The sequence below is a fragment of the Pinus tabuliformis genome, chromosome 8, assembly GCF_031772625.1.
Source record: "Pinus tabuliformis cultivar Carrire ecotype Pingquan chromosome 8, CPIR1, whole genome shotgun sequence".
Lineage (NCBI taxonomy): Eukaryota > Viridiplantae > Streptophyta > Pinopsida > Pinales > Pinaceae > Pinus > Pinus tabuliformis.
Window position 1 is genome coordinate 1,182,283,861 of NC_142294.1, and position 22,017 is coordinate 1,182,305,877.

At 32.1% G+C, this 22,017-nt stretch overlaps 1 protein-coding gene across 1 annotated transcript; it reads right to left on the reverse strand.

The window, feature by feature from the left end:
* Positions 1 to 552: 552 nt before the first annotated feature.
* Positions 553 to 1,035, reverse strand: LOC149239566 (putative carboxylesterase 3). The gene has a single exon (XM_089369902.1). It carries the CDS (start codon positions 1,033 to 1,035, stop codon positions 553 to 555), a length of 483 nt encoding a protein of 160 aa, XP_089226028.1.
* Between the last annotated feature and the right edge of the window lie 20,982 nt (positions 1,036 to 22,017).

The following is a 22,017-nucleotide window of genomic DNA, read 5'->3' on the forward strand; positions in this document are numbered from 1 at the left end:
AAATCTATTACCCTGTAGCCTCTTATGTTTTTAAGACTATCTAGTTTCTTCAATATTTGCTCCATAATGCATTTATTACCCCATAGCCTTTTTGTTTCCACAATGAAACTATATATGCTAAACAATCACATATATTCACCTTCAAATTGACAAAGAAAGACTTTTGGTAGGGTTCTTACAGTCATCAGAGGAGGGGGGGGAGGAAAAGGAATACATCAAGTCTGAAATGCATTTCAACATGAGATACGAATTCTCAAATTTGGGATTGAAGAGATGGAACACATGGCCTTTGCCTTGTGTCATAACCACATCAACATCTTTGCCTACCTTCTTTAAACTTTCGTAGTACAGAATATCATGATCTGTTAGCATATCTTTCTCTACCATGAATGCAATCATTCTTTCATACACCAGAGTCGATAGATCAGGGGAACGGGGTCCAACTGGGTTGCTAAAAGGGTGGTATTTATCCTCCCCTGGGGGGAGGACGATGCAGGGGAGGATGATGCTCGATAGTGCATCCAACAACTCCTTAATACCTTCTTCCTCTGCCTATGGCCTAACTTTGCGGTCAACTAGTTCTTTCCCATGAAAGTTGAGGTGAACCAAAATGGCACCTTGGAAACTCAGGCCATCCCATTTCCTTCCACTCACAAGGATTCCCAACTGATGCACAATGTTGCCTCCGGCACTTTCACCTGCCACAAATACCTTCCTAAAATCTACGCATGAAGCGAGCGACAGATCCACGGACATCCCATCCAGCACTACTGCTTGATGGTCAAGCCATTCAAGAACGCTGAAACAATGGTCATAAGCAGCAGGGAGGTGATTCTCGGGCAATTTCTTGTACTCCACTGATATGCATATCACCTTGGCCTCTATAGCCACTTCACTGACATAGTTGTGATAAAGTGGTAATGCAACTGATGTGATATAGAAAGCCCCTTCGTGAATGTACACAAGTACTGAAACTTTCTGTTTTCCATCAGTCACTTCAACGGAGAAAGGAAGAGCCAAAAATATATAAGTCATTCAGTGGCCTCAACCTACCAGTGGGAAACTAGGTCTCCTCAACCTGTCCAGTGGGAAGCCAAGTCTGTTAGCCACTGAATCACATTATAACCCATGCAAAACATAAATAGTTTGAGTCTATTTAACCAAGCCTTATAATTTTGATAGTCTGGAAACCAACTAGTAAGCATAACACTGAAAACATAAATGTTGCCAAACATATACATCCAAAATTAAGTCAAAATTAACAGGAATAACTTCGACCAATTAATCATTTGACAATTATACGGAGTGGAATATTAGCACCTGATCCTAGAAAGTCAAATTGCGGCAAATATGGGATATGCCCCTCAATGTGGCCTAGGTGAGCATTGTGATTGTGCAACTAAAGTTGAATAAGTTGGAGCTCTTTTTGAATGTTTTGAAGGCCCAACTTAGCCTCACTTTTCCCTGTTGTGTTAGTGGTTGCAGTCATTTCTTTGGCCGCTATGCATTTCATCAACAGGTAGAGATGGATGGACTATCTAAACAGGGTGAGACGATCGCAAGTGTACCGAGGGTCTGTGATTAACCCCCACCCCCCCTCAATCAATCTTCGGTTGGAAGTTCAAGCTCAACTTTCAAATTCAACTCTGCATCCTAGGTTGTGATCAATTGTTTCAGCTGCACTAGGGTCCCTTCGTAGTATGCCTGAACCGTGGCCTGAAGGATCTTAGAGTTCATATTCCGACCCCTCTTTCACATAGTCCAATATATCAGTTACTTGTTTTAGATAAAATAACAAATAAATAAGTTTTAATAGTAATAATATATTTAACATTTTTATATATAATTTTTTTTAACATCAAATATTATCTTAGTTCGTTGAGTCCTCACTGTTAAAGAACCTCTATTATTGAGACATCACATGTCCAATTTGTTGGATTATTAATGTTATTGTATTTGTTAGATGCAGCTCTTTTGTAGGGTTGACTTAGATGTATCTCCCTTCCTAAGGGGGATGATTCATGGTTTACAATAAATTTGTAAGTGACTCTTTCTTAACGATTTCTATTGATCAAGGGCCAGTTTCAATCAACAAGGATTTTATTTTAATATTTGTGAGGTGTTAGGGGCTATAATGAGTGATCATAAGATGGAATCTTCTCTTGTTGGTTTTGATGATGTTACATGTATTCCAGCTACTTGGAGGTTTATTTAGTGATGGTTTATTGTGATATTTCGAAAATCCTTCCTTTTGGGGTTTACCTTTCCTCCCTTTCTATGTGGGATTGATGTTTGAATACATTGCAACTTAAGCTTATTGTTTGGTAGTACAAGGATCTTCCTTTTTCTAGTAAACTAACAATGGAGAGAAGAATTCTTGAAATCTATCATACTTATTATGTGTCAAGTTGGCTCCCTAGAAGACTTCATTTGACCAATTAGATAATATTATATGTTCTTATCTATGGACCAGATATGGTATATATCAAGATCTTCTCATGATTCCCTAGGATGTCTTCATCATGCCCAAGGATGAGTAAGGCCTTGTTTTGGTTTATGTGGTGACTCAAGGTAGAATTTTGACTACCAAATGGGTGGTTAGGTGCTTGGAGTATTCATCCCATTGGTAAGTGTTGATGTGACATAGATAACTATCAACCCAACATGCTGGAAAAATTAGGTATCAATTTGGCCTATGTGACGTCATTCATGCTCCTCATACTTTTCAAATTTTTAGGTCCATAAACTTTAAGAGTATTTGGGTAGTTTGCAAGAAGGTGGCAAATATGGTGTGTTGGTAGAGATTATCTGGTAGATCACGTTGGGATTTTTCCAAGAGACTAATATAGAGTTAGAATCAAGGAGGAACTTATATTTTTGATACTCCTCATTTTTAGCAATGAAGTTTAGTAAAAGGAACATTTTCCTTTGGAGGTCAAACAGTCTCATGTAAAATCCAAGTCTTTACTTGGTTGGTGACTCATCAAGGTCTCCCCTCCAAAGCTTGGTTGACCAAAAGTGGCTCTAGTAATGGAGAGTCCACCCCTACCTAGGATTAGAAATAATGAATTATGTTTTATGGGAATATTCCTTTGCAAGATCTTGTTGGGCTTAGGTTCAATCTTAATTGGTTCACATTCTTTAGGGTTATTTACATTGGTGGATAGCTTTCTTGGGAGATTCTAGATTAATGATTATGAACACCCTATCTATTATTTGGCATTATCTGAGAGTATATGCTTTATATAACTTTTATTGCAGGTTTTGAGACCTTAGTGAACAAAGGGGATGTGATAGAGATGGAGGATCTTTAAATAGCCTAAGTTGTCCGGGATGGTCACACTCGATGGGTTTTAAGGCTTTGTTGGCCTTTGGATCCTTCCTCTAATGAAGAAGAGAACCAGGGGGAAACCTAGAAGGTTAGCTAATGTGATACACACACTAAACATGGGTTATCATTAATATACCTAAAACTATTAAGTAATAATTAATAAATATGATAGATAAATCATGTACACACTAAAATTGAGCTATTGTTAATATACCTAAAACTATTAATTAATAATTGATAAAATATTATAAAGAAATCAGACTATCATCAACAATTAAAATACAATAAATTCTATACAAATAGTATAGCAATTATAATACAACATATAAAAGCAACAAGTCAATGTAACTAGTTTAAAGTGTAAGATATATGTATTTCTACGGAAATATTATGAAATGTAATCCAAATTTAATTTAATTTTTTCAAGTATAAATTAAAATTAACAATAGTCCTTCATGCTAATAAATAAAAGATAGATAACTATGAAAAAATAAGCTTCATATAATTTCAACCAGCATAGATAAAATAATTTTTTCTTTCATAATTCACATCAATAATGATTGATATATGCAGAAAACTAGCTAGTGCATTCTACTACGATTTCTTGGTCGAACTATACTGGAAATATGACTATAAAAATTTCTATGAATATAATTTTCTTCCAATTATTCATTTATGAAATAGTTTAATAAAACATCAACAAAATAAAATAAAAATTTTGAAACTACTACAACATAGGTATTATATCAATTCATATAAAGAAAATGACATATCTTAGTAATCTAAATTTATGGCAAAAGTTCACAGAAACCAAATAAGAGGAATGTCTATATATGTTATCACCCTTAAGACATAGGTCACTAAAGCATGGTAATTATCAAATAATGATAAACATAAATTGTATTAATAGAAATGAAAAGAAATACAATGAAATTTACTATCTATTCCTGGATCCAAGTTATCTTCAAAATTTGTAGAAATAAAATTACTAAGAATCAAGAAGACGATAAAAAAGAAGCAATTATGGAAAATAAGGCTAGTATAAGCAATACTTGATTTAATCAAACCAAATTAGCACACTTAAAAAAAGACTTAAAATGTTCCAACAGTCCCTACATATTTTCCAACATTTCTCTTCATTGCTCTCTCCCCTTTCCTGTTCACAATTAAATTATTTTTATATAGACACAAGAGCTAAACTATGTTTGAAGCTAAATCTTTAACTTAAACTATCTTTTACAAAACTACAATATACTATTTTTTACCTATTGGTCATAACCTAACTACCTAAAAGAAATAAACATAGAAGGACTAACAATTCATCCTTGCATAGTTGAAAGGCATCCACAATCACCCCTTTTTTGAAACCAATATAGTCACAAGAATAACTTGTCAGCGAATAAAGCAAAGAGAATTAAAAACTTATAATGATAATAAAACAAAGGTTTCTTCAGGATCAAGATTCTGTAGTGACCATTTTAAATTTAGTCAATGAAATCAAAACAAAAACTTACCTCATAAATCCCTTGAAATATAAATAATATATAGTCTTTATTAGGCAAGATTCGAATATGAGGAGATAAAAACCTTGACATTCGAAGGCTTAATGATTATATCTGTGTCTCCTTACTGCATTTTAGTTTAAGTTTTGGTAGATTTCTATATTTTTTTATTATTTTCCCATAAACGATTTAGGGCTTTTTGCTAGTATTTTTTGTGTAACAACTCGTTAAAATGATGCTCTAGGCGAGGCACTATAAGGAGAAGTTGTTGGTTCCATTACATGTCGAGTAGGGATGGATAAGAGTTTGTATTACTGTGAGGAGTACTTTTTGAATGAATATTTCCATCACACATATATTCATGATTGTCCCTAAAACCTTAGTTATCTTTAGCCTAAGGTTTATTCTTCTTTGGTGAATGCTCTAGTGGCTCTTCCATATTTTTGAAGACATCCTATACAAGGATATTCTTCCGCCTAATACGCCAAGACTTTGATACCTTTCTTTCAATTTGCTTAACCTTCACTTTAGACTAAGAATTATACTCAGACTAACTAACCTCTTCTCGTTTTATTGATTTAAATCAAGGGTTACAATTGGAGGATTTTAACTTTTATTTTTCTCTAAAATCTTATTTTAATTCCATGTGATAGAATTTTGCATTCTTAGCCATTCTCCTGGCAACATGAGTTGGTGTAAACTTCAGGATTTACAACCCTGTTATCATCAGAATAATCTTCCTTCTCTGTATGGAAAGACTCATTGAGATCATCGTTAATATTAAGACCAAACGAAATTGAGTATGATGGTGGAGGACTAGACAAAACAATAGTTTTATGACCTAGGTGGTTAGAAATTTGGTTTTTTTTACCCATTTCAAAGGAGGAACGTATTCCACACATTGTCATTTTTTATTAGATTATTCTTAACCAAATATAAATAATTTCATTGTGGAATAAGGATATGTCAGAGTTCTTATGTTAGGCCTGATAAGCTTTGGCCATTTTGAATAGGATTTTATACAAATAATATGGAACATTAAGTTTATACCCACAAAAACCATGAGGAGATGCATGTGATAAATATACACTAGTCCATACTGCCCCTAATGTGTTATATAATGGTGCAAGAAAAACAACAGCTATCACCACAAATTTTTGGGAAAGAAACCAACATACCTTTGACATCATATGTGTAATCCTTGTTGAATATAAACATCTTCCAAGATATATCATGCATGGGGTAGATTTTCGACCATTTTTCCCTCTTTATGGGAAGATGGGTTGCTCCAGCAATGAAACTAACATCCACAAGAATCTCAAAGTTTCCAAATTTTTCCTTCTTACCATCAAAGGTAGAAGAAAAGGCTATAATTTCTCCTTCACTAAAACCCTAAAAGAGATGAATAAATTTCCACCATTGAACCTGTTGAAAAAATGCCATATATTCATCATATGTCATAATGATATCAACACTGACTGACTCAGTTCTAATCATAAGTAGCATGGCTACAATTCTGGTGTAGTTTCAGTTAGGGTTCAACATGGACATGATGTGGAATAAGCAGGATGGAAGTCTTCTAACCCTAATAGCCTATGAAATGGAATGCAAAGCGCATATAGAGGAACAAAATGCATTGGAGGTTGAAACAAAACCCCATTCGATGCATTAGCTGTTGATAAATCTAGGGGCAGTGAGTGGTGATTTCTCTTCTTGATAAGTGCTTGTGATGTGTTTTAAATTTCACTTATTTAGCTTCTTCTTGTAAGTTTATTATTATTGATGTTTTCTATCATTAACCAACTACCAAAGTAATTATAACAATGAGACAATACGACATAGTATGTAGGTTATCAGCTAGGGCCAAAACCTCTGGAACTTGAGAGGAAAACCCACAAGAATTATTCTTCTTATATAATATTTAATTGGCGAATTCCAATACCTAGACCCTTGACCAAGATACCCACGAAGACTAAGTCAAATCCCTCTCCTTGATGTGCTTCCCTTTCACAAATTCAATTGTAGTCAAACTCACTTGCTAATGACAATAGCTTCCCTTAAGTCAAAGCCTTCTCCTTGATGTGCTTCCCTTTCACAAAGTCAACTTTAGTCAAACTCGCTTCCTAATGACAACAACTTCTCCTAAGTCAAAGCCTTCCTTCGACCTCTTTCTCGAACCTGCAATTTATTGACTTTAACTTGGCCTTGCTACATAAACCTTAGGCCACACGTGTGACTGAGAATATGGAGAAATTGTCCTCTTTTGTTCTTCGCTTGGTAAGATACTTCCTCTTGAACAATTAGACCTACAATATGAATTCTTTGTCACCCAAATTTGGTCCTCTTAGAGTCACTATAGCTTTTAGTCTTCTTGATATAAAGAGATGCCTTAATATTCACAAGTGTGAAGGAATTTTCCTCTAAAATAGATCAAACAATCTTCACTCTTCCTTTTTCCTTCTTCCTCTTTCGATGGGTATTAGTCTCCTCCTTGTTTCTAGGTCAAACATTTGTGAAGCTTGAGTGATTCCCTTTGAGAGAGGTCAAATTCTCCTTTATATAAGTGTTGTTGGGCTCCAAAATAGGTCGACTTCACTCACAGGCCAACTTGATAATGCATGTAGGCTGAATTGACTTGTTTCTTATATATTTGGTCTTGGAGGGGTTTCCTTGACAATATTTAGACTCAAATAATTTTCTTTCGATGTGTAACATGCCCAAATGGCTATTCATACATGAAAATGACTCATAAACCCTAAAAGCTCTTAATTCGATATTGACCTATAAAATAAATTCGCCTTGAACATGAAACCCATGCATCAAGAAAAAAATAACAAATTTATTTTTCTTTTTTACATTGAATACATAAAAACATGATTACATAAGTCATTATAAAGACCAAACCTAGTTACATATTTCAACATTAGGTGACTAGAACAGATGGTACAAAGTTAGTAATCAACAATACTCACCATTATAGGATTATGACTGGGACTATTCAAACTATGATAATGGTGAGTGAGGTGAAGAATTATCCAAAACTAGAGTTTATAGGTCGGATGTATGGTGTCATGTCACAAAAAATGATAATGTTAAAATCAAAGAAAATCTCATTGAAACTACCAACCATCATTTCACCAAAAAATTAATCAGAACTCCTCCATACCAGTATCAAATTTTGCACAGAACCAAAGGTTTGTTATTAAATACAATGAAAATCAAACCATAGAGATAGTTTGAAATATTAAGCAAATTTTTTGGTAATGATCAATGATATGAAAAGGTCATGAAATGATCATTTTTCAAATGTAAGAATGTAACCCTTTCCTACACAAATATACCCATATATCAATAAAACTAATGAAATCCAAATTTCAATACCATCAAGTTTAAAATGACACATTTCACATAGGTAAATAAACCTTACTAAAATAAACAAACCATTGTTTTGATAGGGTTTGAGACCCACAAAGTTCATATAGTCCATTGACATGTATAATGTGAAACAAATAACAATTATAGCTTGCATGGAATGTAAGCCAAAAATCAAAATGAGAGTATATATATGTAACATATTAAAGACTTTAATGAGAAAATGTTGACTAGGTTAAATAAATTTATGACCCCATGAAGTGACTCAAACCACATAGGTCAAGTCAATATTTCAACAAAAGGGATACACAACCTTATATAACAAGAAAAAAATAGATCAATAACCGTAGTCAACAAGGCTTAAGATATTTTTTCCATTTCTTTGACGAAAATTCTCAATATGAAATGAGGGGAAATCCATATCACAATCTAGATCAAAATCTGTACTTAAAACCATTATCAAAATTTTAGTGGAAAGCCAATTATAAAAATTTAAAGACAAAAATAAATCAAAAGAGGGGTCCATATCATTTTGAAAATGAGAGGGGATTCGGTTAGGTATCCTATAATTTGTGATTCGTTGGATGAACTATATATCTCTATTTTCAAATGAGCTAAGTAATGGGAGTAAAGATCAGATGTTATATGAAAAGTGCATGCTTAACAATACGAACATTTCTTGCTTTAGTTTTGCTTGAATACAATTAATATTAATTTTTTCAAAGATACTTGTCTAGAAATTAAAATAGTAAATAGAAACTTCATATAAAATCCATATAGACTATTAGAGAAATGATGCCCAACAAGTTGAGAAAATGGAATAACTAACTAGGGATGTTGTGTAATTACAACTTTCATACCACATGTATTGCCCTTGCTACCAGCAAGTTTCCATAACCTTGACAGGGGTTGCTTTTAACCAAAATTAGATGCTTGGATCCCAACATACTAGTTATGGATTCATATTTAAGCTTTCTAGTTGTTTATACTTGGGAAGTAGACTAAGAAGCCCCTTAACATCATGGACTAACATTTTTATGAATTATGTGTACATAAACTTATTCAAATATTGATTTGGAATCCCATATGTCATAGATGGAGCCACTAATACCAAGAAGTGTCTATAATCTTACCAGGGACATATCTTAAACACATTTTGCCTTAATGTTTTTACCCTATGAAGATAGAACAAAGAGAATCCAAGACCGCGAGAGATTGCAATTAATCTCATTTGAGATTTTGTAGTAAATAGGGAAGTAGATCTAAAATATACTTAAGACATAGGATGACATAAAAAAAATTAAGGTCACCAACCTTACATTAATGACACTCTTCATTTTAATTATGTCGGTTGTGTGGTAAGTTATCTTAATATTTAATTCATATTCATCTATGTGGTGATAACCAAATACTTTGAACATAAACCATTAATTTTGTTAGTTTATACTTGAAGCAGGTGGATATGAGAGTTTGAAACGTCAACACTTAACATTTGTATTATTAAATTTCTTGAAGTAAGTATTTCAAAGAAAATTATTTCATTTTCAGGATGTCAGATTTATCACAAAATCAACAACAGAAAAAGAAAAACATTTTGAACATAAAAATGGAAGAAAACTAAAAAAAACATATTTACAAAAAAAATAGACCCTCAAAGGGATTCACGAAAAATACTTCTGTAGAGGCTTCCATTCCCTGAAATGGGTTTAGACTAATCTTCCAAAGTTTGCAGATGAAATGCATTGGGGCCAATATTTTCTACAAGTATGAATGGGCCTAGCCATAACCTATCAAACTTGGAATTCTCCACTTTGTCCTCGTGTGCCTTATCCTATTTAAGCACTTGGTTGCCTACCTCAATATCTCTATCAAAAGAAGATCTACCATGAAACCAACATTTCATAATTTGTTGATGTTGATGCAATTTGTGTTTAAGTCATTCTCTTTCTTCATCCAATTTAACCAAGGAAATGATCATGTTTGCATTGTTAAGGATTTCACTTCCTATACTTATTGAGATAGTTGCAGAGATGTTAAGGACATATTAGTAGGTAAAATTTCTTCTCTTCCATAGATAAGGAAAAAGTGATAATTCCTTATTCCATCTTTGGGGGCTACTCAATCAGCCCATAATGTATTAAACCGGGCAACATGCCAGTTTTTGTGATTCTCTGAAATTGTTATTTTAAGGATTTTTATCAAGTTTTTGTTTGGGGACTCATCAAGACCATTCCCTTTAGGGTAATATTTTTCTATGTACTTAATTTTAATCCATTTATATAAGTTATAAGAATCTAACTCGTGAAAGGAAAAATATGGCACATTATCAAACACTAATGAATCCTAAACTCCAAAACGATTGGAAATATTAGAATCTAAAAATGCTAGTACTTGCTATTCATTAACCACATGTAGAGGGGATGCCTCCACCTATCTCATAAATTAATCGGTAGTTGTTATGATATATTTATGTTGTTGAGATGAAGGAGGATTCATGGTACCAACAAAATATAAGCCCCATTGTTGAAACAAAGCTTCAATAGTAATAGGTTGAAGGGGAAAGGATGATTTCTTAATCCTACCAAAAGTATTTTCATAGGCCTCACATGTTCAGACTAGGGCATGGGCATCTCTAAGTAAGGTAGGTCAATAATATCCAACCCTCAATACCTTGTGAGTAGTGGTGTCTCTGCCAAAATGAACACTAGCGAGACCAAAATGGAATTCATGGAGTACATTCTAAGAATCACTTTATTCTAGACAACAAAGCAATATCCTATCAATTTTTTTACAAAATAAAACATTATTTGTGAGCTAATAGGGAGTGGATTTGAGCCTTAACAATCTTCACCTTTTAGCTCCCAAATGGGGCGATGTTGAACCATTCAACAAATAAATCCTAATAACATAATATTGAGAATTAGGATCATCTAGCACACATAAAATTCATTTTTGATCAAATATATTTCATTATGAGACGAAGGATCCTAGTTGGGAAGATTTACAGATTGAATGGCTAGTTTGCAAAGACCTTCACCTTTCACTATCTTCAAGTTTGATCTCTAACTCAAACTCTTGGAGGGCTATCATCCAGTGGGCTTTTTTTTCTTAATTTCTTCTGGACTACTAAATTTCTTACTGTTGGATAGGGAACGATTACCTTGGTTTTAGATTATGGTAGATATGACTTGGAATGCTTTACTATCTTAAAGAGATAAAACACTTGTTTATCTACTGTTGGTTAATTTAGCTTAGCTCCCCTAAAGGCAGAGTTCATAAATGCAATATGAATTTCACCATCTGGCTTTGTTTTCTATGTAAGGATAGGAATCGGAAGTAATGGTATAGAGTATGAAATCTCTAGAGAAATATAGGTTCATTAGAGTAGGAGCCGTAGAGATGACTAGTTATATAGTACCAAAATCCCATTTTTCTTGGTTTGTCCACTTATAGTTAGCATTATTTTTTACCATATATTTTTTACAAAACAAAACAAAAATTGAAAGATTGAAAAAGATTTAAAAAAAAAAAAAAAACTAATAACAAGTAAATAAAAAATACATTAAAACATTAATAAAAAATAAAAAATAGCAAAAAGAAGAAATCAAACACATATATATATATATAAAATCACACACAAAAGATGTAAAAATAAAAATTAATTCATATATATATATATATATATATATATATATAATAAATGAAAAACAAAAATATAATTTAAGAAAAAAAATTAACACTAAAAAACAAATAAATAAACACAAATTAGATAATTAAAATCTAAAAAATATATTAAAAAGACATTAAAACGAATTTACCGAAAATAACCTTAAAACGAAATTGACAAAAAGAAATTTTAAAATTAAAATTAAAACATTGAAACATTAAAAAAAGAAAAAACGTTAAAATAAAAAGAAAAAACAGAAATAATTTTTTTTAAACATTACGAAAAATTAAAAATGAAATCCTTAAAATAAAATGAAAATAAACAAAATATATATATAACGTTAAATGAATTAAAATTAAAAAGAAAGCATTGGAAAGAGTTATTAAAAAATCAACACCCTTTAACCCCTAGTTAGCATAGAATCGACCCTCCGCTAGCTAGGGATTGAAGGGTTAGATTAGCAGGCGTTCAATGCCCCACTGACAGTGCTGTGGCCTTTAGCGAAAAGAGTGTCAAAGGGTCGATCATTGATTCTTTTTATTTTTCATTTATTTATTTTTTAATATAAATTTTCCTTTAATTTTTTGTATGTTTTAAAAAAAAAAAAAAAATTAATGTTTTTTTATTATTTTTAATGTTTTATTTTTTTTAATATTTGCTTTCTAAACTTTCTTTTACTTTATTTATGTTATTTATTTTCAATTTATTTTTATTTTTTTTGTTTTTTTATTGTGTTTTTTGTTTTTTTTTAATGTTTTAATTTTAATTTTTAATGTTTATTTTAATGCGATGTTTTTTTTGGTTTTTGTTTTTCTGTATTGGTAAGTTTTAATTGTTTTTTTAATATTTTTTTTGTTAATTGTATTTGAGTCTGCTTTTAGTTAAAAAAAAATAAAAAAAATCAAATGTTATTATTTTTGGATATAAAATTCATAAAATTTTTGTAAAAGTTGTTATTTTTCTAACATTTTTTATTCAATTTTTTCATAAAATTAATTTATTTAGCATGTCATTTTTAGTGAGAAAGTCCCAAATACGTATTTTTTTAATGATATCTATATGTAAAATGTGTATTTTTTGTCGAGTTCTTAAAAGTATTATTTTTTAGTGACAATTATTTTATGTGTATTGAAGTATTAATTAATAATATATAAATATGTAAAAAGTCTTAAGTGACTTCTCATGACAATATAAGACCTAACAATTTGTATCTTTTGGCTTCCCTTAGCCATTTAGAGTCAAGTGTGCCCTCCATATAGTGTCATTTTGTTGACACGGGTTTTGATACCTTCGTCAACAAAGGGGATGTGACCCATACTGAGATTCTTTGAATAGCCCAAGATGTCCAGGATGGTCACTCCCAATGGGTTTTAAGGCTTCATTGGCCTTTGGATCCTTCCTCTAACAAAGAAGAGAACTAGGGGGAATCTAAAAAGTTAGCTAATGTGATATACACACTAACCTAAACTATTATTAATATACCTAAAACTATTAACTAATAATTAATAAAATATGATACAAAATCATATTAGCATTAGGAGTTAAAATACAATAAATTCTATACAAATGGTACAAGAATTATAATACAACATATAAAAGACTAGAACTTAATGTAATTGGTTCAAAGAATAAACTATATGTATTTTTGCAAAAATATTATGAAATACTATCTAATTTTAATTTATATAAGCAATTATAAATTAAAATTAACAATAATCCTTCATGTGAATAAATAAAAGACAAATAACTATGAATGTAAGCTTCTTACCTTTTAAGCTAGTGCAGATCAAACAATGTTCGTTTTAATAATTCACATAAAGAATAATTGATATATGCAGAGAACTAACTAATGCATTCTAGCTACAATTTCTTGGCTAAGGTATACTAGAGAAATGACTGTAACTATTTCTATCAGTAAAATTTTCTTCCAATTATTCATTTATGAAATAGTTTAATAAACCAACAACGAAATAAAATAACAGACTAGAAACTACTACAACAAAGTTATTAGTTCAATTCATATAAAGAAAATAGCATCTCTCAGTAATCTAAATTCTTGCAGACAATTCACAGAAACACAAATAGGAGGAATGTTTATAACTATTATCATCCTTAGGACACAAGTCAATGAAGGATGGTAATGATCAAATATAGACAAACATAAATTGAATTAATACGAATGAAAAGAAATGCAATGAAAATTACTATTTATTTCTGTATCAAAGTCACTCAAATCGAAGTATGCTATCTTCAAAATTTTGAAAAGTCAAATTACTAAGAATCAAGGAGAGAATTGAAAATAAGTTTGGAAAATAAGGCTAGTACAAGCAATGCTTGATTGAATCAAACCAACTCAACAGACTTATAGAAAGACTTAAATTTTTTTCAGAATCATTGTATACTTTCGAAAATTTCTCTTCATTTTTCTCTCCTAATCAATGGTCAAAATTAAATGTTTTTATATAGCGCCAAGAGCCTAACTAGATTTCAAGATAAATCTACAAATTATATTTTTTTTACAAAATTACAATATATTGTTTTTGATCTGATGGTCATATCCAAACTACTTGAAAGAATTAAACATAGAAGGACTAACAAGTCACCGTCACATAGCTAAAAGGAATTCACATTAACTGCTCCATTGAAACTAATATCATCATAAGAATAACCTATCAGAAAATAAAGAAAATAGAATTGACGACTTACAATGATAATAAAACAAAGGATGTTACAGAATCAATATTTTGTAGTGTCCATTTTAAATTTAGTTATTGAAATAAAAACAAAAACATAGCTTAGAAATCCCCTGAAATATAGATAATATAAAGTGTTTATCAAGTGTGATTCGAACCTAGAGAGATGACAACCTTGAAATTCAAAGACTTAATGATTATATGAGTATCTCCTAACTATATTTTGACTTTGTTTTCCATAGATTTTTTTTTTCTTGATCAGTTTAGGGATTTTAGTTGGTTGTTTTCGTATAACAATTGGTTAATATGATGCTTTAGGTTAGGCACTGTAACAAGAAATTGATGGTGCTAGTACATGTCAAGTAGCGATGGATCAAATCCAGGATTGCTCTGAGGAGTCTTTCCTAAAGGATTTTTTGTCATCACACACATATTCATCATTTTAAACAAAACCTGAGTTATCTTTAGTCTGAGTTTTATTCTTCTTGGGCGAAGGCTTGGATGGAACTTTAGGGTCGATGAAATCCTCCTTTTTATGGATACTCTTTCGGCTATTATGTCGAGCCCTTGATATCTTTCTTTTAGATTGTTTAACCTTCACTGAGAATTATACACAGAATTCCTAACCTCTTCTCATTTTTCAGGTTCAAATCGAAGGCTATGGTCAAAGGGTTTTAACTCCATTTCTCCCCTAAATTCTAGTTTCAAATCCTCATGATGGAATTCAACATTCTTAGCCATTCTCTTGGTGACATGAAGAGATGTAAGTTAAGGATTTACAGCCCCATTATTGTCAAAATAATCCACTTTCTCTGCATGGAAAGAATCATTGAGATAATCCTCAATATCAGGATCAAACATAGTTGATTCGGCTAGTGGAGGACTAGATGGAACCCTAGCTATAAGACCTAAGTGCTCAACACTTTGGCATTTCTGATAACTATTTCAAAGGAGGGACATATCCCACACATTGTTATTTTTTATTAAATGATTCTTTCAACCAAAATACAAATAAGGTCATTATGCAATAAGGATCTCTCGAGGTTCTTATGTTGGGTCTAATAAGCTTTTGCCATTTTTTCCAGGATTTTATACAAAGAATATCGAAGATTAAGTTTATACCCCAAAAACACCATGAGGAGACACATATGATAAATAAACACTAGTCCACAAGGCCCCTCACATATTATATGATGATGTAGGAAAATGACCAAATCTTTCCACTCGGGTTTTAGGAAAGAAACTTGCAAATATTTAACATCATACGTGCAATCCTTGCTGGCTAGAAACTTCTTCCAAGGTATCTCATGCACAGCATAGTTCTTTTGACCATTCCCCTCCCCCCCCCCCAATGGTGGAAATATCAGTTACTTTGGCAATGAAACTATCATCCACTAGAATCTCTAGGTCACCAACTTTTTCCCTCTTAGTATCAAACATAGAGGTAAAAGCTTGAACTACTCCCTAACTAAAACCATAAAAGAGATAAATAATTTTCCACCATCGAACCTATTGAAACAATGCCAAATATTCATTGTATGTCTTAATGATATAAGCTTTAACTAGCTCAGTTCTATTCACCGGTGGCATGGCTATAGTTTTGGTGCAATTTTAGATTGGGTTGGGTGTGAACAAGAGGTAGAATGAGCAGGATTAAGTTTTGAAAACCCTAACATCCTGTGGAACGACATGTAAAGCCCATACATAGAAACAAAATGCATTGGAGGTGGAAAAGAAAACCTACGTGATGTATTAGCCGATTGGCACACATGGTACAAAGGTATTGATCAACAATACTCACCACCAGAGGAGTTATGGTTGGGACTATTCAAATTATGTTAATGGTGAATGAGGTGAAATTTTTCGAAAAGTGAGAGTTTATAGGTTGGATGCATGGTTCCATGTCACTAGAAATGAGAGATGTTAAAATTGAAGAAAATCTCATCGAATGTGTCAACCATCATTTCACCATATAAAAAATAAGAATTCTTCGATACCAGTATTAAATTTCACATAGAACTAGAGGTTTGATATTAAACACAATGAAAATCAAACCATAACAACATGTCAAAATATTGATCAAAGGGTTTGGTAATGACCAATGATATGACAAGGTCATGAAATGGCAATGTTTCAAATGAAAGAATATAACATTTTGCAAAACAAATATACCCATATATATCTATAAAACTCACAAAATCCAAATGTCAATACCATCAGGTTTGGAATGACACATTTCATACACACGTAAATAAAACTTTGCTAAAACAAACAAACCATTATTAGGATAGGGTTTGAGACCCATAAATTTCATATAGCCCATTGACTTATATAATGCGAAAGAAAAAAAAAATTATTGCTTGCACATAATGTAAGCCAAAAATCAAAATGAGAATATATATAGGTAACATTTTGAAGAATTTAATGAGAACATGTTGACTAGGTTAAATAAATTTATAACCCCATGAACTGAGTCAAAACACATAGGTTTACTTGTTATTGTAACAAAAAAGATGATAAATAATCATAGTCAATAATGCTTAAGGTAACTTCTCCATTTCTTTGAATAAAAATGCTAAATATGAAATGAGATGAAAGCCATATCAAAAACCATATCGAAATATGTACTTTAAACCATTATAAAAATTTAAATAGAAAACTAATTACAAAAATCAAAAGAAAACAAATAAATGAAAAGAGGGGTCCATATCATTTTGAAAATGAGAGGGGAGTTAGTTGGGTAGCCAATAATACTCTTTGGAAATTCTGTTGCAAATGTGTTTTGATAATGATGTTAGTTCTCTAAAAGCTTATTCAAAATGATGGCATGATGAGATACATATGTAAATCCTAGACAAATAGTATTGTTGATTAGGGATTCCAAACTAAACTGTTAAATTCAAATCCTTATTATTTTATAATTTTTTTAGCTTCTCTTTATAAACGGATAAGAATTATTTCTATATATCCTTCAATTTCTTCTCTTTATCTATAATGTATATGTAAAACTTATTTTTCAATTAGAAAAATATTATTATTATAATTACTCTTTAATTTGCTAAGTTAAAAAACATTGATCCATATCACATAAAGGAAAAGCAATGGAGTCGAATCTTAGCGAAAACCAGGAAGATGCAAATGGTTTGGAAAAAATATGCAGCCCAACTCAAACCAGTCAGCATGTGACAATAGAGTCTTAACCATTGGATAGTAATGGTGGACATTCCTAGATGAAAATACAAGCATTATCCTTACCCGAAGCACAAACATATGTGATCTCATTTCATTATGGGATGGTAGATTAGTATCGATCCTTGCATTGGTCTCATAGCCTTATCAAGAGGAATTTTTGTTTAATGGATGATGAGAGTAATCATGGGAACAACTTATATGTCAATGGACTTTGAGCTCGTGGTGTAGAGGCTAATCTCATCAAACCATTTTCCCAAGAATATAAGGGTCTTGGGGGTTGTCATGGTGATGGTGTTATAAGCCCTCTATCCTACTTTATTATGGCCTCAGGCCCTCACCCCCTAGTTTCACAAATTTATTTACAGAAAGTCGTCAAACTTCTCTTTGGGAATTCACTACTATTTGGGTCCTACTCCACTAATTTTTGATAGGACGTCAAGCTTTCCCTAGAGCTCTAGGTGGGTATGCCTTATGTCATGTAATGCGTACTTTTCAAAGGTAAGCATCTAGATGATCCTTTCCTTCTTTCAATCTATAATGTTTATAAATATGCCATTGGTTTATGGCCCTTCACTTATGAGCGGGTGTTGTGGGAAATTCATCCTCCCCTTGGGTTTTTTCCTATGAAAATGTTGTACATGCTTAACCCTCCATAAAGGAATCATATTCTTAGGTGGCTCCTATTCCATTATTGGTTGAAAAATCTAAATAAATTTCCTTCTTAGAAATATCACACCTTGCTCTCAAGAAACTCCATTAGCTCTATGCGTAATCAACCGTCATATGTCACTTTAATGGTTTGTGGTCTCACTCCAATCTTTACCAATGGATCCATTCTTCATGGACCAAGAGTTGTAAAGTTATTTTCTTCTCCGAAGGCTTCTTCATTGTGGCATTTAAAATTATAAGACTACCATAAAGTTTTATCTAATGGGCTTTTGATATGGGGCAATGTTGGATTGTTCCTAACCCCTTGTTTCCATATTTTGACCCTTCTATAGTAGTCATTTGCAAGCTACCAATATCAACCTATCTTCTTAATCCACCTACTCACTTGTGGCAACACTCAATTTTTGATGATATTGGAAACTCCATAGGTCATTTCATTGCAACCGGTAATTCTTGTGGAAAGTTTTGCATCTACACTTATGCAAAAATATGTGTTGGAACTATCATCAGTAAAGGGATGCCAAACAAAATTAATTTAAAATTTTTATTTTCATTAGAGCTAGGCTTTGGAATATGAGAATATTTCTTTTCACTAGCACTTTTGTCATCAAACAGGCCATTTACAAATCTCTTTCTCTCTGTTCAAATATCACTAGAAGTGGGACATTTAAAATTCCAGAGCAAAACTTTGGAAGCCCTGCAATCAACCTTTTATGGACGATGGGGCCTCCTCTCATTCGAACAAGGATGATGAAGGATTTGATGATGAAATGCATTCAATGGATAAGGAGGCTCAAAATTTGACTCCTCAAAAGTCTCTTGAGGATCCTATTATTAACCATGCTCCCTCGACATGAATAGAGATAGTGAACAGTAATGCTCATTCAAACGCATTGAAGTGAGCTCATGTGTCTACTTCTTTGTACTCTAACAAGGATTCTCCTTCAATGCACAATAATAATCTCTACATCGCTTTGACAAGCCCACCTTTGGAAGGTTGGGTGAAGGTTTCAAAAAAGAAAGGAAAGAAACGATGCTTTGAGGACCTACCCAAATTTAGGTGATTCACATTTGCAATTGTTTCTTTTGTTCCACTATGTCTCCTTTGCTATTCTTAGTTGCATACATCTTAGTGATATTCCTATCAATATATGGCACAATGTACTAGAAAAAGAGGAGTGATTATACATGATGTATAGCATTTTTTATTGGTCAATAAAATCCACCTTACATAAAAATAGTTACTCTTTAAATTAATGTAGAATGTGCCTAACCTAATGACAATGGAATGTTACCATTATTTATACAATATAATTAATAGAAATGGGCTTAGCCCTAGGCCTCACGGCGAGACCACATTGCAGATGATTCCATTTATTTGGACACTTCATTATCTTGATGACCCACAAGTTTCTTTTTTTTTTATATATCTCTACAACGTTTAAAACTTGTGCTACTGTGGAACTTTCTCGTTTGGTTGGTTTTCCCACATCTTGAATGACTATCTTTTTCTTGCTTCATTTTTGTCATATTTTTGATTGGTTTTCATATTCTAGATAATTTTCCCACTACAAGAACAACTCTTATCCTATTTAGTTTGATGTTTCTACTATCATATCATTTTTGGACATTTATTGATAAACAATAATTATTTCTTTGGTCCGGTTTCCCTGGTGATGAGTTACAAACAAATAAAAGCATAATTTCGTAATTTTGTGACATAGCAATAAAAAATTGAACTTAAAATAACACTAACAATTAAAAAAATTATAAATTATAATGGAAATATGTATGTGGCCATTAATTTGTTATATATATAATTGAAAAGAAATCATTAACAAAATATAATTCTGTGATTGTTAAATTTTTATATAAATTATAAATTTTTTATATATTAAAGAATTCATGATGTGATTAATCCGAAAGAATTTATCACAAAAGTCTAAAATCAAACTTTATAACTATACATGAAAGGGAAATGGCTGAGACAGTTCATCAATTTGAACGAGCTAGTTTGTAGGTTTCAAAGAAAAAATCAGATCTTACTTTTCTGAAAAGCTGTAGGAATGCATCCGTGATTCCAGTGTTGGCCAGTATTAAACATAGACTTAACAAGTCCAAAAATAAGCATATATTTCTAAAAGCGAGTTCATCTTTGCTACGATCTGAGATCTACAAGGTGAGGAAGGATCTAGATTTTTTTTATCGCGAAGGTTATTATCCCTTCACTTGGATTTAGCTAGCGGAATTTCTGGCAATCTATGGGGTGTGATGGATGGTTGCACCGCTTAGAAATCTCTGCATTTAGAGGAGATTTCAAAGAAAAAGCACGCTGCGAAATTTATGAGACTACAAGGTGATTCTTCTCTTGTCTCTAGTAATTCATCAGCTTCCGGTTCATCAATGAGCCAAATTAACGGAGACCAAATCACCGCTCTTAAATCAATGAGCCAAAAGCCCTCTATCCAATGATTTGTCGCATCTTCAGCTGTTAGGTCATCTGCTAGGAGTTCTAATTATAATCAGCATCATGGATGTGAATCCTTTAATTCTTATTCTTCTGGCGGGAGATCAGGAATTCTCCCTCGAGAATCTGTCAACAGGGAAGAGATATCATTTATCAGTAGTGAATCTAGTGTTCACGGTTCCTCTGTGCTTCATGAGAATGGCATCTCTCAATCGGTTGACAGTGATTCCTCGATGACTTTATCTGCTAATTTCACCGCTTCCCCTGTCTTATTGAAACCTGGTTGTTATCAAAATAAGAGCTCGGATATTTCCTACAAGCCCTCATCATTTCTTCGTCGTCCCATTTTCTAGTCAACACTTCCATTGATGTCTCTGTCTCTCCTATTCGACCGTCTTCACTCCCATTCACCCATCCTTCCTCGTCCGTATCTCCCATTCCTATTCAACCATCCCTTGAAGTCATTTCTCACTCCCCCATTAATAACTCTAATTTCAACATAAATAATTCACATATCAAATTTGATGTTAATGATATTCAAAATTTAAACATGGAGAAATTTTTTTTGATGATGACATTAATTTAAAAATCAAAGACATTCATTACGGTGATAATAGTAAAATGATTCAAAATTCATTTATTAAAAACATTCTTGATAATGAGAATAATAAGTTTATAATATTCGAAATAATATTCATAAAGTAATTTCAATAATAAAAAGAATTTGAATGAGAATAATACTAGAAGCAAAGTTTGTAACTCTTATAATAATACTCTTTTTAATAATAATAATATTAATAATAATTCTTTATACAGCATTTTTAAAAATGTTATTAACTTTTCTAGTGTAATTTTGGATTCATTTGCTTTTCGCCTCTTGAATAAAGGGCTCAATTTCGCCCTTGCTTCTAAAAAGATTCCATTTGAGGACATTATTTGTAACATTGAATATGGAATTAGAGACCTTCCTAATAATGTTAAGGAGCTTATTAGGCAAGATTGTGCTATTCTGCTTAGGAAGGCAAAGCCTCCTAAAAGCAACATTAGCAAAATTGAGTTTCTTGCCCTAAAAGCCCTAAGTGATAACCTTGACATTGTTGTCCTAAGAGCGGATAAAGGTGGGG

Excerpts from the sequence above, each read along its gene's own strand:
- LOC149239566 (XM_089369902.1), bottom strand. The coding sequence starts at position 1,035 with ATGACTTATATATTTTTGGCTCTTCCTTTCTCCGTTGAAGTGACTGAT.